A 16,734-nucleotide genomic window follows, 5' to 3' on the forward strand; every position below is an offset into this window, starting at 1 on the left:
CACGAGTGTGGGCGGGTGTGTGTGTGTAAAACAAATAACTGGAAAATGAATTTAATTATAAGGCGCTTTTAATAGCTATTTATATTTAATCCTGCTAATTCTGTGTCTTGTGTAGCCAAACTGTAATTCTATTCTTCTTTCTCATTTGTAAGCGAGAATGGAGAGAGAGTGGGGGAGGGAGACAGCCCCACAGGAAGGCAGCAGGCGTCCTCCAACCCTGGGATAGGCCAGGCCAGCTGTTGACCCTGAGGTCAGGGGGGAAGGGGTCACTGGCAAGGTTGTCCCAGGGAGATCTGGGAAATGGCACCAGCTCTGTCGCCAGGGCAGTTAGTCCATCTGCTGGTGTCTATTCAGCACCTGGGGTGGGGGTCAGGGGAACAATGGAGAGTCAGGTAGATCCAGGTTCAAATCCCAAGTTAAGCCATGTGCCTTAACCTCGGAGAGGCTCGCTTTCTCCATCTGTAAAGTGGGCATAATATAAGGGGATGTTAGGAGGATTTAATGAAATAGAGCAAGCCTGCCCCATATCTGGTGCTTAATTAATGCGTGTTCCTATACCCTCCTTACTCCCTTCACCAACCCCTAAGCTGGTCACTTCTCTGTGTTTCAACCTCTCTGGCTGCTCCCAGACAGCCCTCATGGCAGAGAGAAGGTGATTGAGTGATTGACTAACTCAAGGGCCTATAAGCAGCTGGGGTCATGCCCCTTTTTTCAGAGGATGCCTTGGTGATGGCTTGGTGTGGGGTGGGTTGATGGGAGGTCCTCCCTTGTGGGAGGACCCCAGAGGCACTGGAGCAGCCTCACTGGGCAGCAACGAGGAGGCCTATGAAGTGGCTGTGCGAGGGGACAAAGAAGAGCCATTCCTAAGGAGCCATGTCCCCAGACCTGGCTGGCAATAGGTCAGGAGTTAGAGACCCCTCCCTTCTCCAGTCTTTGCTCAGCTGCGGAGATTCTGGGCCATCCAGCAGCCCCCACTGAGCCTGCTTCCTCCTCCGGGCCACGAGGCCAGGGTGTGGGAGGACTGAGTGAGAGGAAGAGCATCAGGGAGACTTGCCCAGAGACACGGTTGTGGAGGGGTGCTCACTGGGGCCTCGCCCAGGGTATGGAGTTGTGCTTGTTTCCTGGCCGGAAAGGCAGGGGCCTCAGAGGAGCCCTGTACTGGGCCAGGCAGGTAATGCTGGGCCCAGACCTCCCTCCAGGACCACCAGGGGGAACTGCGCTGGGGCTGGGAAGACAGGGCAGGGACCCGGCCTTTCTCTACCCATTGCTTCTTCCTGTGTCCTCCTGGTTCTGCTCACTGGGCCTGAGCCCTCCTCTGGTGGCAGCCACTTCAGGGTTCCAGGAGTTCCAGGAGGGCTGGGCTCTGCAGGAAGTCAAGTGGCGTGGCTACACATGGAGGCAGAGGGGGCTACTCTAGGGGCTGGGCTTCTTCCAGATCTTCTCCCAGGGAGTCCCCGCAATGCTGTTGCAAGGATGGTGTTACTCTCTCCATTTTACAGATGGAGAGACTGAGGCCCAGAGAGGTTAAGGGACATGATTAGAATTTGGGTCGTCTGATTCCGAGGACAGTTCCTTTTCCTCGGTGGTAAACTGGTTGGCTGCAGGGGTGGGGGTAGGGGGTGGCATGTCCAGAGGGTGGGATAGCGTGGAAAGTACACCTCATTAGGAGGGCTCAGAGTACCTGTCCTAGAAGGATTCGATTCCTGGTTTTCACACCCACAGGGGTCCAGTGAAGCTCTGCCCTGAAGCCCTGCAGGGCTGCTGGGGGTGGGAGGGTTGGCAGCAGCTCATCCTGCCAGAGGGAGTCTCAGGGAGGCAGCCACAGCCCCTGTCTGGATCGTATGGAAGGAGCGAGCTTGGCTCTGGGTTCAAATCCTAGTCCTGCCACCCACAGACTGAGTGGTCTCTGGCCAGCCACTTGGCCCCTGAGCCTCGGTGTCGCCTCCAACACTGGGCACATAGTAGGTTCTCGGTGCTTGCCCCTCTCTCCACCCACTTCCTCTGCTGATGCGTGGAGGTGGGTAATGACTGGGGGTGTGATTTCTCTCTGGGATATTTTCACTTTAATAGGAGACTGTAATGCCTCTGAACCCCAAAGGAACGATGTTTCCCTTTAACGGTGACATTTCAGGTGTGGTGGCAGCTGTGGGAGATGCTGGGGTGGGGGCTTGCCTGGTTCCTGTGTCGTGTGCAGCCTCATTCTTTGGCCCTTCTCCACCCCCCTTCCCCAAGGCTCCTTCCGCTCTGTTCATGGGCAGATCAGCATCTCGTTAATTTGATTGAGGGATTTGTTCCGAGCGTACTTGCCCATCAGCTTGGTGAAAGCCCAGCCTGGGGATTGGCAGACATTCTGATGCAGCCAGGGCCAGCCTGACCTCTGCTCTTCTAGGAAGTGAGGGGTCACCAGGCAGAGAGTAATTAACAGGCACACAGCAGGAGTGATTAACCCCGGGGAGGGAACCTGGGGGTACGGTCCTTGGGAAGACTCTCTGGGGATGGGTCTTATCTGGTCATTAATGCAGACCCTCAGGACCTTCCTGTGCTCCCACTCTGACTCACTGTGAACCCTCATCCACTAGTCCTACCAGAAGTGGCCATGAGGCCCGGGTGCCTGCCATGGTGTGGCCATGTTGTCATGGGTAGACGAGGGGAACAGAAGGATAGAGAGATCCAGGACTGGTGCTCTGGAGGAGCCCTGGGCCTGGGGATGGGGGTGGACTCAGCAGAATTTGAAGGCAGGGAGGGTTTGGAGAAGTCCCTGGAGAGTAGAGTCTAAGGGAGTGGCCACGTGGGCTTTGGATGGAGGCCTGGGTTCTAGTCCAGGCTTTGCATTTGGCTTCCTATGTGACCTTGGGTAAATTGCTGCCTTCTCTGGGCCTCAGTTTTCGAGTCTGTGCAATGGGAATTTTGGTCTGGACCAGCTAATCTCTGCATCCTCTGCCCATGATTCTAAGAAAGCTTAGGGAAAGGGCTGAGCCTGAGGGTGGGGGAAGAGGGTGGTCCCAGAGCACAAGGAGCTGGAGAGGGGTAGGAGGCAGATGTATGTGAAGCCATCCGCTGCGGCCGGCACATTCATTAAGCATCTCTATGATGGATACCACCCCCCACCCCCCCACCCCTGCCCAGTTCACCTGGAGAACGGGTCTCGGGATTTGTTTCTTACCGAATGGTGTCATCCATCAAGCCAGCGAGCGCAGTGTCTTGCCTGAGTCTCCTGCAGGGTAGGGTGCCTTGTTATCCTCCAGGCAGTGTTCTCCTCCCCACCAGACATGCTTCTACACCTGACTGCCCTTTACCCATGGCATGGGGGCAATTCTACCCTCTAAATCTGCTTTAGTCTTTATCTAGATTGCAGGTTCAAGGTGCTCTAAAGGGTGCTTGACAATCAGGGCTGGCTTCTTGGAGGAGGTAGCAGTACTGGTTCTGGACCTGAAAAAATAGCTGGGCAGGAATTGGACAGGTGGAGAGAAGAGTAGGTGCTTTCAGCCTTGGGGTTGGGGCAGGGATGGGAGACCATGGAACGAAGTGGAGGAGATCCCTCATTCATACCCATGTTCCTTACGGAGGGCGCCCAGGCAGTGCTGTTGACTAACTGATTGAGCCTGTTCCCAGTTCTTATAATCTTCTGCTCTTTCAGGCTCAGGTACTCTACATCCTTCCCAGGTGGCCCAGGAACTATTAGGTGACCCTATGCTGGCCTCCATTCACATAGTATCCCCACATTCATCCCTGCTAGAGGCGTGTGGTGCATGTGGTATATGGCAAGTTCTGCCCTCAACCAGCTAAGTGACTTTGGACAAGCCACTTCATCTTTTTGAGCCTTAATCCTCCTTAGTTATGAGAGAAATTGTCAGGTTTCACTGCAGAGAGGGCATTTGAGATGGGCTCCAGAGTGTGAATAGGAGTTCAGTGGGCAGAGACAGGTTGGGGTGGCAATAATCCTAGATTATAGTGGAAAGCCTGGAACAATCCTAAAGGCCTCTGTTGGGAACAGCTTCTTGACCATGATGCAGTGGTTAAGGGTGCAGTCTCTGGAGCGAGGCTGTCCCCGCTGTGAATCCTGGCTACTGCACTTACTAGCTGTGTGACCTTGGGAGAGGCACTAAACCTCTCAGTGTTTTGGTTTCCTCCAAGGAAAGGGGGATAATGATAGTACCTACCTCATGGCGTCATTGTACTGATTAAGTGAGTTTATGCATGTAAAGTTGTAGAACAAATCTGAGTACATAGTAACTCTTTAATAAAAGTTAGCTGCTATTGTTAGTCTTACTGAGGCTCAGAGAGACTAGGGGACTTGCCCATGGACACAGCTTGTGATGAAGGTTTAGGATTCAGGCCAATGCCTCTTTAATTCCAAACCTCTTCTCTTTCTTCTTCTCTGGGCTTTCCGGTGTCTGACAGATGGGTCAAGGCCTCCCTGGAGGTGTTGGACCAGGCCTGCCTACAACGTATCCTCTTCCCTTCCGAGGACCTTGTCTGTCTTACGCTGAGGACCCTCAAGGCTTGGCATATAATAGGTGCTCAAGAAATACTTGTTGATTGTCTGGCTGCATAAATGAAAGTGGGGTGGGCTCCCCACCTGCTCCTGGAGCTTGCCGTGCTCACTGCATGAGCTCCTCAGACGCCACCTTTCCTGCCTGGTTGGGAGGTAACAGCCCCGCTCCCCCTAGGTTCACAGCAGCATCCCCTCTGGCCTTTGTGATGCCCACCCAGCTCCTTGCCTTGCTGCTGCACTCCCCCAGAGCAGTGGCCTAGGGGCTTTTTCTTCTACTCTGCCCCCCACCTCCAGTCACTGCAAATCTTCAGCCTCTCTCCTGCCTCCCTCCGTCCTCCCCACTTGCTTGTTAAGAAGAGAATGACTCCTGAACTTGATGTCTTTGCCTCTGCTTTTATATCGAACTATAATTTGACTGTCTAAAGGTTCTTCGAGGAGAGAGAAAAGAAAATCACCCCCCACTCTCTGCCCAGAGTAGACCAACTTCAGAAGGAATGGTGCAGACCCTGCCCACCATCCTTTGGCTGGGGCTCCTTTAGGAAGGGCACAGACCTGAGGCTAGGAAGCCTTGGCTCTGACCCCCGCCCTCAGTAATCTGTGCCTTTTCAGCCCCTCAATTCCGCTTTGGGGGTATCGGGGTCACGCTCCTCCTTTCACAGAGAAGGTGTGGGCCCTGGTGCTCTCTTTCCCCTCCCCTGGTCCCTGGGCTCCCCTCAGGCCCACTCTCATTACCCTGTGGGCCGTAGCAAAGGTGATGGTAGTGATGGACGTGACTGACAAGGGAAGGAGCCCAGAGAGTAGAAGGGGTTGCCCAAATCCCCTAGTGAGACTCCTCCTGGCAGGGAAGGCTGGCAGGCAGTTGGAGAGGACAGCCAAGTCAGCAGGGAGGGGAGGTGGCTGGGTGTTCTGTCTGCGCACTGAGGGGTCTTTCTTCCATCTCCCACTGTGCCCCACGCTTTCTCATGAGTGTTGTGAGGGGCTGTGGAAACAAGCTGGTGGGGAGGGCCAACCCCCATTTTGTCTGGGACCGTGGAATCTAAATGGTCATATGCTGGTCCACACTCAGCCCCTGCGATTTCCTCCACCTGTCGCTGCTTTCTGCTCACCTGCTGGGTTTTTAAAATAAATTTATTTATTTTATTTTTGGCTGCATTGGGTCTTCGTTGCTGTGTGCGGGCTTTCTCTAGTTGCGGCGAGCGGGGGCTACTCTTTGTTGCGGTGCACGGGCTTCTCATTGCGGTGGCTTCTCTTGTTGCGGAGCACGGGCTCTAGGCGTGTGGGCTTCAGTAGCTGTGGCACTTGAGCTCAGTAGTTGTGGCTCGCGGGCTCTAGCGCGCAGACTCAGTAGTTGTGGCGCGCGGGCTTAGTTGTTCCGCGGCATGTGGGATCTTCCCTGACCAGGGCTCGAACCCATGTCCCCTGCATTGGCAGGCGGACTCTTAACCACTGCACCACCAGGGAAGCCCCTCACCTGCTGTTTTGACAGCACCCTTTCCTCCCGACTCTGCCAGAGGTGAAACCGCCTGTGTGTCCCACTCTCCTTGGAGCAGCTTGTCACCCTCTGCAGTTTGGTTCCCCTGGTTGCCTTGTGACCTCAGTTCTCTGATGGGCTGGATAAAAGTTATGATTTTGCCCATCATCTGGTTTTTCTCTCATCGTTGGGCTGGGAGCAGGATTCTCTGTGTCTTCTACTCAGCCTCAGTTTTCCCCTCTGTACGGGGGATACTCACAGCCCCCTCAGAGGGCTGCTGGGAGGGTAGGTATGCTGCTGTGTCAGCCACTCAGATGGTGGCTCTGCAAGACCCTGTCTGCTGTGACTCTGCTTCCCAAAGGCTGCAGGTACAGTGACAGGGAGGGGCAGCTGTGGCTGGGCTGGCTGGAAGGCCATGGCTGGGGGACCAGCCTGGGCCTTCTTACCCCTCAGAGGCTTAGGAAAGAATGTTCAGCTCCACACATGCCCAGTGGCAGTTTTTCTGGCCTGGCCCGAGCTGGGCTTGGGGGGCTCAGCCAGGTCAGCCGGCTCCCCTGGAGGGGCCCCTCTGTCCAGCCTTGCATTTGCCAGTAACTGGCTGAAGGCCCTACTCCTCTGCTTGGCTCAGCCCATGAAGCTACTGGGCACAGAGGGTGATGCCCAATGTTTCCATCCGCCTGACATCCAGGCTCTGCCCACTGAGTATGGCCCAAGCCGCTCTCTGCCCCTCCCCCCCACCAGACTCTCTCCCCACTCTGTCTGAACCCTGATTTCCTCTCTGGGTTCAGCTGAGGTCTTGGGAAGCCTTGTGTCTGGACCTTCTGGGTGAGGCTTCCCTGGTCTGTGTGGGATCAGGGCTTCAGCCCCCAGCAGGGGGACCGGGCTGGTTACACTGAGCTTCCTGTACCTCCAACCGGCCTGAGACCCGCAGAGCCCGTGGCCCCAGGAGGCCGTGTTGGAGAAGCTGAGGCAGGAAGCCCCTCGCCTGCAGAACCACAGGGGCAGGCTGGGCCTTTCTGTTTCTTCCTGGCGGTGGTGGGCCCTGGGGAGAGAGGCTGGCCACGCTGCAGTCTGTGGGGGCCGTGGCCTGCCCCTCTGGTGTGGCCAGGCTTGGTTTCCGGGGCCTCCTGGGGGATGCTGGAGGGGTAGTCAGGGACCTTCCTGGGCAAGAACCCTTAGCCTCTGCTGTGTCCTTGACCCAAGGGGGCTGAGGCCTCAGGGCCAAAAGTGGGGGACAGAAAGCCTGAGACTGGCTAGGGGTTTCCCAGAACAGCCTCTCAGGGCAATGTGGTGGTAGGTGGGGAAGGGGTTGGTTTCTTCAAGATTCGGGCTTGAGTGGGCTGACCCATGTTCCCAGGAGCCCAGCCAGGCCAGAAACCCTGGGTGTGGGCAGAGAAGCAAATCTGGCAGAGGTTCTTCTGGGGTCTTGCCCAGGATGACTCCCATCTGGAGTGCCTTTCTTAGCCCAGCAAACATCTTAGAGAACCACTTCAGGTACCTCTTGCCTCCCTAGCTCAGGTGTGGGCTCTCCGGGCTCCCATCCTCCTTCCATGGGCCACATGGTGTGGTAGCTGCCTGAGTACTAGTCCGTGAGCTCTTCTAGTGGGGGTCGAGGGTGCTGGAAATGGGTGCTGGTGGACAGTGACTGCTTAAGGACCTTTGGACAGCATCCTGCCTGCCGCTGTTGCCTGGCTGCATAACCTAGTGGAAGCAGCTGCTCTCTGAGCCTCAGTTTCCCCCTCTCCAACTTGACTTCTTAAGCGCTGCAGCTTAGAGATCAACCTAGGCAGGCTTCAAGTCTTTGGGTGCCCACCTCCTCGGGCCTTTCCTGAGCTGCTCTGTCTCTGCCGCCCTGGATCCCCCCCACCTTTTTTTTTTTTTTTTAATTTTTGAAAAAATATTTTATTTATTTATTTAGGTTGCATCGGGTCTTAGTTGCAGGCACACAGGATCTTCATTGATGCATGCAGGATCTTTTTGTTGTGGCACGTGGGCTCTTCGTCGTGGCACTCAAGCTTCACTCTAGCTGTGGCGTACAGATCTCTTCTCTCTAGCTGTGGCGTGCGGGTTTTCTCTTCTCTAGCTGTGGCACATGGGCTCCAGAGTGCATGGGCTGTGTAGTTTGCGGCATGCGGGCTCTCTAGATGAGGCGCGCGAGCTTAGTAGTTGTGGCACGTGGGCCTAGTTGCCCTGCGGCATGTGGGATCTTAGTTCCCCCACCAGGGATCGAACTCACGTCCCCTGCATTGGAAGGCAGATTCTTTACCACTGGACCACCAGGAAAGTCCTTTTTTTTTTTTTTTTTAATGGACCATTTTTAAAGTCTTTATTGAATTTGTTACAATATTGTTTCTGTTTAATGTTTTGGTTTTTTGGCCGCGAGGCATGTGGGATCTTAGCTCCAATTGAACCCACACCCCCTGCATTGGAAGGTGAAGTCTTAACCACTGGACAGCCTGGGAAGTCCCACCCACCCACCTTTTTTTTTTTTTCATTTTATTTTTATTTTTTATTTTTTGCGGTACGCGGGCCTCTCACTGTTGTGGCCTCTCCCGTTGCGGAGCGCAGGCTACGGACGCGCAGGCTCAGCGGCCATGGCTCACGGGCCCAGCTGCTCCGCGGCATGTGGGATCCTCCCGGACCAGGGCACGAACCCGTGTCCCCTGCGTCGGCAGGCGGACTCTCAACCACTGCGCCACCAGGGAAGCCCCATTTTATTTTTTAAACTTTTTATTTTATATTGGAGTATAGCAGATTAACAATGTTGTGATAGTTTCAGGTGCACAGCAAAGCAACACAGCCATACATATACATGTATCCATTCTCCCCCAAACTCCCCTCCCATCCAGGCTGCCACATAACATTGAGCAGAGTTCCCTGTGCCATACAGTAAGTCCTTGTTGGTTACTGGATCCCCTGCCCACCCCGCTTATGTTGTCCAAATCCTTCTTTATTCAGAGCCCTGACCTACCTCTTCAGGAAGCTCTCTCTGATACCTTCAGCTGTCCCTGATCTGAGTCGGAACCTGATGGCGTCCCCAGTTGCTCCCTTCTACTTGGCACACACTCCTGGCTCTGTGCGGGGCTCCAGCTACACAGAGACTGCTCAACATTGCCTGTGTGAGCAGGTGGGCCTGTAACATCCAGCAGGAGGCTGGCATGGGGAAGAGCACTGGTGTAGGAGCCCAGAGGAAGCAGAAATTCCTGCCCTGGGGCCGATGAGGCAACACTTGAGCTGCACCTTGAAGGGGGAGGCTGGAGATGAGGGGGTCTTGGGGTCAGAGACCAGGCTAGGAAGGGCCTTGAATGCCAGGTAGGGAATCATGGGATCTGGCCTCCCTTTGCAGGTGGAGAGCCCTGGGGAAGAACTCCTCCCCCCACCCCCATTGGGTGGCAGCCTCCTGAGGGCAGACCCTCCCTATAATGCCTGGAGCCCTCCACCCACACCCTCTGCCCTATGATCTTCTACTTGTCCTGTAGATTTCTGCTCTAAGGACACTTCCTCAGGCAAGCCTTCCCTGACCACTGTCCGTGCTCTCAGAGCCCCCTCATCCCAGTGTGGAGTGGGCTTCCCCCCTGCCCCCCCAACCAGTGTGACCACTGATTGCTCACCAGGCTTTCAGGCCACTGAGGGCAGGAATCAGAAGGGACTGGTTGTCCCCTGCATCCCCAGCTCCCAGCCCAACGCTTGGCACAGAGTAGGTGCTCAATAAATGTCGATTGATTATGTGGATGTATGTAGGGGCACAGAGCTGTGAGTCCCAGTCTGGACGGTGGGACTGATTGGGGAGTGGGAGGCATGGACCTCCAGTGAGGTGGGGCAAAACCTGGGTCCCAGATGGAGCTGTGCTTCCTTTGTGTGTCATTAGGCGGCTCTTGAAAGAGCTGTTTGCTGGAACAAAAGCCATCTCTGGCAGCCCCTCAGTGGGCAGGCCGGGCCTCGCTGGCTCCCTTTGGAAATGCTTTGAGAACAGGTGGACTGAGCCCACTGTCACCCCCAGGCTGGCTGGTGACTCTGGGGAGTGGGGGGCAGCCACAGGGGCAGGGCAGTAGGAGGCAGGGCGATTGGCAGATCCAGCCCTGACCTCAATGAAATTATTTTTAAAACCTGCAAGAGAAAGGGGATATTTTTAACCTTTGTTCCATCAAGGCATCCCAAGGGAAAAAGAAGGGGGAAGGAGGCAGATAGAGAATTGGGAGAGGGGCATGAGCAGAGGTGGGGGCTTCCAGGGGAGAATGAGCAGCCCCAGAGAGCCCTGAGGACAAGGTGTTTTGTCCCCGGCCTTTTTAAATTTTTTAAAGGCTCCAAACAGCAAGAAGGACAGTAGAGTTCATTATATCGAGTTATCTCCTCTGTTTCAGGCAAAGATCAATCTTCCGAGTCTTGCAGCTCTGAGGGGGAAGGGAAGAGAATGAAAATGGGAGGCGAGGGAAAAAGCTCCCTGGACCAATTTCCACTGGCTAACACGATTACTTGGCTGCCAGGCAGCAGTGCCAGCTGTTGGCAGGCATCCTGGCCCCCTGCCAGTCATGCTCAGTTGTCGGCTGCCCCCCAAGGCTCCCTCCTGAATGGGACAGGTTGGCAGGTGTGAGAGCCCCAGTTCCCCCCTGGGGCGGGGCTGCTGGGCTTGGCATCCCAGGGAGGCCTCAGGCCCCACTGCTCTTGAGTGTGCATCCGCTGCTTCAGCTGGCCTTGTCCCAGCTTTGTGCCCACCTCCCAGCCTTTGCTCAGAGGGTCCTGCCCTGCTGGGTGTGCCTTCCGGCTCCTTCCCACTTCATATGGCAGCAGACTGTGTAGAAAATAGAAGCACAGGCTTTGGAGCCAGATAGAGCTGCCTCTGCCTCTTCATTCTTTCATTCATTTATTCGTTCATTCATTCAACAAATATTTACTGAGTGTCTGCTATGTGCTGAGTACTGCACATAGTAAGAGGTGGATATAGAGCTGAACAAGATGGACACGGTCCCTCCCTGCCTTACTGGGTTTGTATTATGATGAGGAGATCCATGAGAAACAAGGACTAAATCAGCAAGATAATGTCAGGTAGGGATAAAGTCTATGAAAGATGGGAGAGATTGGGATGCATGGGGATGACCAGGGAAGATAAAGGAGGTCCCATTTGACCAGGGAGGTCTGGGGAAAGAGCATTCTGGGCAGCAAGAGCAGCAATGACAGAGTCCCCGAAACTGGCCAGTGTGGGAGGGGGCCAGATTGTGGTCGAAGGTGAGTTCTGAGCAGTGGGTAGGCTTTGAGGAGTCTAGACTTGATCCTCTCTGCCATGGAAACCCCTTGCTATGGCTGGAGAGTGACAGGATTCCATTTGTACCATCATGTGGCTGCCCTGATAGTCTGGGGCCAGGGTGGGATCAGGGAGCCTGGAGAGGCAGGAGGCTGCTCCAATTATCCAGGCAAGGGCTGACAGGGGCGGGAGCAGATGAGCCGGGGAAGTGGGCAGGTTCTGGATGTGTTTTTTGGGTTGAACTGACGCGGTGTGTTGATGGCTTGGGTGTGGGGTGAGAAAGAGAGGAGTCAAGGCTGAGGGAGACATAATTTGGGGGATACAAATTAAGAGTTCTCTTTTGGACAGGTCTGTTAGATGAGCAAGTGGAGATGACAAATAGGCCTGTGGATACACCCAGCTGGTGCTCAGGAGAGGGCTGGGGCTGCAGAGAGATCTGGGGGCGTGGCTGGGATTTAAAGCTACACGTCCAACCCACCAGGGAATGCGTAGATAGGAGAGAGAAGAGAGCCCCGGCCAGCCCTGTGGCCTCGGATGTTTGGAGGCGGGTGGGGTAAGAAGGGAGGAAAGCCTGGGAGCACAACCAGGAGAGGCTGAATCCTTGGAGCCCAGAGATAAAGTGTTTCCCAATGGAGGAAGCAGTCAGCCGTGTCAGCGAGTGACCACTGGGTTTGGCAAAAATGAGGTTTCTGGGAACCTTGATAAGAGCAGTTTTGTGGAGTGATGGGGATGGAAGCACAATTGGAGAGGGAGTGAGGGAGAGCAGGAAGTGAGGGAGTGGAGACTGAGACACTTAGTAGAGAGAGCTCTTGAGTTTTGCTATAAAAGGGAGCAGAAAGATGGAAGGGCACGTGGATTGAGGAATCTCCTTCCCTCTCTCCCTTTGCCTTTTCCTCCCTCCTTCTCTTCTTCCCTTTCTTCCTTCATAATATTGCGGCAAATTGATGTGCTGTTTACCAGCTGTGTGACCTTGGGCAAGTAACTTAACCTCTCTGAGCCTCAGTTCCACATCTGCAAAATAGAGATGACAACCCAGATGTTGCTGGTTCTGGCACCTAGTAGGTACTCAGTAAATGGGAATTGTTCTTAAGTAGGCGTTCACCTGAGGAAATGGTCAGCTTGGCATTGGCACATTTTTTGAGGACAGTTTGGCAGTGAGTATCAAAATTTAAAATGTGTATACCTTTTGACCCGCTTTTTAGAAATACATGTGTACAAAGAGGCAGGCTTTTTTTCCAGCAATGTGTGAAATAAGAAACTGGAACCCCCTAAGCACTCATCCTGGGAGGTCTGATTACGTAGGTGAGGGTATGTTCACCACGTGGAGTTCTTCCGTGTAGCACCGAGCATAGTGGGGCTCTGTTTGGAGCACAGACACTGGCGCTTCATGGGCTCAGCCACTCCCTAGGCTGGGCGTTCTTGGGCAGGTTACTCTGCACTTCGGTTTTCTCATCTACAAATTAGGCTAACAGCAGCACCTGTCTTGGGGGGGTTGTTATGAGAATTAAATGGGTTAATAAATACAGTGCTCAACCCAGTATCTGGCACATAGTAGGTGCTCAGTGAGTACAAGCAGTGATTATTGTTATCTTTATGTACAGACAGGGAAAGATCTCCAGAATCCATTGTAAGGAACACGATTATACACCAGCAGAGAGACCATACTCTCTGGTGCGTAACTGCAGGTTTGTTCTCTACGTCAACACTTGTGCTCCTCTCTGCATGTCTGTGCAAATGCATAGTGAAAGTTTCACACCAGCTGGGCTGTCAGGATCTCTGGAGACGTGGTTGGGAGTGAGAGCGTGTTTACCCTACAAATATCTGTATTTGAAGCTCTTAACAAGAGAAAGCTTTCATGTACGGGCACACCTTGGAGATATTGTGGGTTTGGTTTCAGACCACCACAATAAAGTGAATATTGCAATAAAGTGAGTCACGTGAAGTTTTTGGTCTCCCAGTGTATATAAAAGTTATGTTTATACTATACTGTAGTCTATTAAGTAATAGCATTATGTCTGAAAAAACAAAGTACATACCTTAATTAAAAAATACTTTATTGCTAAAAAAATGCTAACCATCATCTGAGCCTTCAGTGAGTCATAATCTTTTTGCTGGTGGAGGGTTTCAAATATTGCAAGAATTACCAAAATGTGACACAGAGACATGAAGTGAGCAAATGCTGTTGGAAAAATGGTGCTGATAGACTTACTCGATGAAGGGTTGCCACAAACCTTTAATTTGTAAAAACCACAATATCTGTGAAGTGCAATAAAACAAGGTCCGCCTGTATTACTTGTATAGTAATAAGACTACAATATGTAAAAATAGTAAATTTAGTCCCTACCCCCTCCAGGAAGCCTTCCATGACTGCACTGGCCCATAGCCCACACCTATCGGATCTATTCAATATAAGCTGACCAGCTGTGGCTGCTTTGAATCAGCTGTGTGTGCACATGAGTGTGGTCTCCTCAGTCAGCCTATGAACTCCTTGAGGGTGTGGACTATGCACTTTACAGGCCAGACACATCTAGACTGGCAGTTCCCAAAGTGTGATCCCCAAATGGCAGCAGCAGCATCACCTGGGAGCTTCTTGGAAATGCTGGTTCTCAGGCCCCACCCTGGACCTGCTGAATCAGAAACTCTGGGGGTGGGGTCCAGCATGCCATGTTTTCATAAGCCCTCCAGGTAACTCTGACGCACTTACTGGTATTGATGCGGAAATCAAGGCACAGTGAGGGGAAGGGCCGGCCCAGGGTCATGGGGCGAGCCAGTGACAAAGCTGAGATGACCAGGTCAAGGTCCCAGTTAGAGATGAAGGAGAGGGCCTGGGTGCTCCCTGTGGCTACCACATCTGACCTCAGGAGGGAGAATTTGAGGTTTAGTCCTGTGCGTCCAGGGGCCAGAGAACCCACAGGTATGGGTAGGTGGAGACAGCTGCTCTCTGTTTATGGGCACTCGGGCCTGCCACAGGGAGCACCCCTACCCCCAGCTCCATCCCTCCTGAGGCCCCTCCCCAGCCAGCTGCAGCCAGGCACTTGCTTTACAGAGTGCATTCTTGACTCTGGAGTGAGTCTGGCATCCTTTGGCTGCCCGGTCTCCTGCTCCCTCTGTCCCGGGCTGTGGTTTGGTGGGGTTGATTGCCGGATGGGTCCTGTGGGTGAGGAGTCTGCTGGTCTCCGTCTGACTGCGGTCTCACCCCTTCTCTGCTGTCTCTCTGCAGGTGTCCCTCTGAAGAGCCCCTGAGCCCGCTCACGCTAACCCCCGCCCCCCCAACCCCGCCAGAGGTAAGCAGTAGTGGCTGTCTGGGTTGGTGGATGAGGCTGGGCCCTAGGGTGTGTGTGTGCAGGGCAGGTTCCAGGGGCCTTGTCTCCCTCTACTCGGCCCTCTCTGCCACCATTTCTCCTCTTCCATCTCCTGGAGCCCACCTTTGCCCTCCTCCAGTCATGCTCCTGGGGGTCCTGTTGAGTTGCAGGGTGAAAAAAAGGGTTTGGGAATCAGCTTTGGGGAAGAAAAGAGGAGGGTGGCTCCTTGGTCTGAGGGGTCAGGGTTATGGGCGCTGTTGGGTTTTGGGGGCTGCTGGCGGAGGCACCAGCCAGGAGTGAGACCCTGGAGGGACCCTGGAGGCCCCTCACTGAGCAGGGGGCAGAGCTGTGGGCCACTCAGGGGAGGTGGGCCTGCCTGTGGGGGGCAGGCCAGGGCCTAAGTTAGGCTGTAGGTGCTCTAGGTGGTCGAGCTCAGGCTTTGGGGGCCTGGCCGTGCTCTGCAATGAGTGAGCATTTTGGGGACACGATTCCTGGGTCTGGGGAACACTGTTTAAGGAGGGGCTGCACGGGCAGGCCCCAGCCGGTCTCGGGGAAGATGCTTTCCCTCCCCCCAGCTCCCTGTGTCTCCTCGACTTCAGTTCCAAGGAGGCTTTGCTGAGTGGATGATTTCTAAGAGGGCTCTGGCTTTTATTTGGCGTCAGGGGGCCCAAGTGTGTCTGCAGGGTCAGCCTCGCCTCCACACACAGGAGGGAGCAGAGGGGTGTGAAGTAGGGGAGGTGGCACCATTCCCCCCGCAAGCCTTTCACAGCAATAGCAGCAGCCAGTGGGGAGCAGTGGGGGACCTGAGGGCAGGCCTCCCTGGTTCTCCACCCTTGTCTGGCAACCTAACCTTGTTACACAGCCCAGGACAGGGGTAACTGAGATAACCAGTTGGAGTTCTGGCTTCACCCTTGTCTGTGCGACCCACTCCTCCGCCTTTCCTCATCTCTGAAAGGGGGCTTCTCACAGTGTATCCTTCCGGGCATTGTGTTGTATGGAGAAGGACTGGTACAGAGGCTGGCACACAGTTGATGCTCAGTAAATGTTAAAAGACACACCAGTTATTTTGCCTCATGGACTGAGTTCTGTGAACACAGAGCCCGGGGCCAGGCACAGGGTGGGTCTGGTTATTGGGAAGAGTCTGCAGGACTCTGGGGAACAGAGAAGAGCAGCCCACGGCGGCTCAGACACCCCTGCAAAGGCCGGCGCAGCCTTCCTGCCATTCTTGCAAGGGAAAACTGTGCCCAGTGGGCCCAATCCAGGCAGACTGCCTGGAGGAGGGGTGTTAATTGTTATTCATTTGCCATGGTTGATCACCTCTTTTAAGTCTACAAGAAACATTTTTCACACTTCAATTAGCTCATTAATCTTACCAACAACTCATGAGAGTGAGCAGTTTGTTCCCTTCCTAGAGGTGGAAAGGAGCCTAGAGCCGAGGCTGAGGGGTGGGGATGGACCCTGGTGGCCAAGGTAGGGTTTGACTCAGGTTCTCCCTCCAAGTCCCACAGTCTATGTATCACTCTCCACTACTCTGCACCTTTCCTCCCAGTCTGGGGCTTCCCAAGGGGAGAGACATGGTTGGAGGCCACACCTTTGGCCACCATGTCCCCTGGCCAGGCCCCCAGGAACTGGGGTCGGTCTGCCCTCCAGAGAAGCCATGGCGTGTGGGGTGGGAGCTGGACTCCTGTCTGGACCAGGAGGCCACAATCAGCAGGGCTGCAAGATGAAGCCACTTGACTGCTCTCTCAGGTTCCCTCTCCAGGGCACATCTATCCTTCCTAGACATGACCCACTTCCCTCTCCTCTGTGCCTGCACACTGACAGCCCCTCTGCTTAGAGTTCGTCCCCACCCTTAGGAGCTAGCCCACAGTAACTGCCCTTAGCGGCCCTCCCCAGCCCGCCATCCCTTGGGTGGCTGAGTGGGCTCTAGCCCCATTCAGTTGACTGAGAGCAAGCTCCAGGCGCTTGTCCCAGACATGGGATTCAGTAGCAGGGATGCTACTAAGGATAGGCTGGGAAGGGCAGGTTCAAATCCACAAGGCTGACCGCAGACCTGAAGGGATGTCATCTGGCACACCTGGAACTGGCATCTGATGCATGTTTGATTATTTACGACTCTGTGGGATGGCCTGAGAAATCTTTGGAATAGAAGAAACCCGTGCTGGATCAGAGCCTCTGTGTGTGTGTGTGTGTGTGTGTGTGTGTGTGTGTGTGTGTGTGTGTGTGT

The 16,734-nt window shown here is 54.4% G+C and overlaps 1 protein-coding gene across 1 annotated transcript in view; it reads left to right on the forward strand.

The window, feature by feature from the left end:
- The window catches only part of LOC114487062 (uncharacterized), a 94,369-nt gene that overhangs the window by 73,294 nt on the left and 4,341 nt on the right, over positions 1-16,734 (forward strand). Inside the window, exon 4 of the mRNA XM_028495092.1 lies at positions 14,426-14,489. Within this exon, the coding sequence (XP_028350893.1) occupies positions 14,426-14,489 (64 nt within the window). The remainder of the gene's footprint in view (positions 1-14,425; positions 14,490-16,734) is intronic.

Source organism: Physeter macrocephalus, chromosome 11 (assembly GCF_002837175.3).
Source record: "Physeter macrocephalus isolate SW-GA chromosome 11, ASM283717v5, whole genome shotgun sequence".
In the NCBI taxonomy this organism is placed as follows: domain Eukaryota; kingdom Metazoa; phylum Chordata; class Mammalia; order Artiodactyla; family Physeteridae; genus Physeter; species Physeter macrocephalus.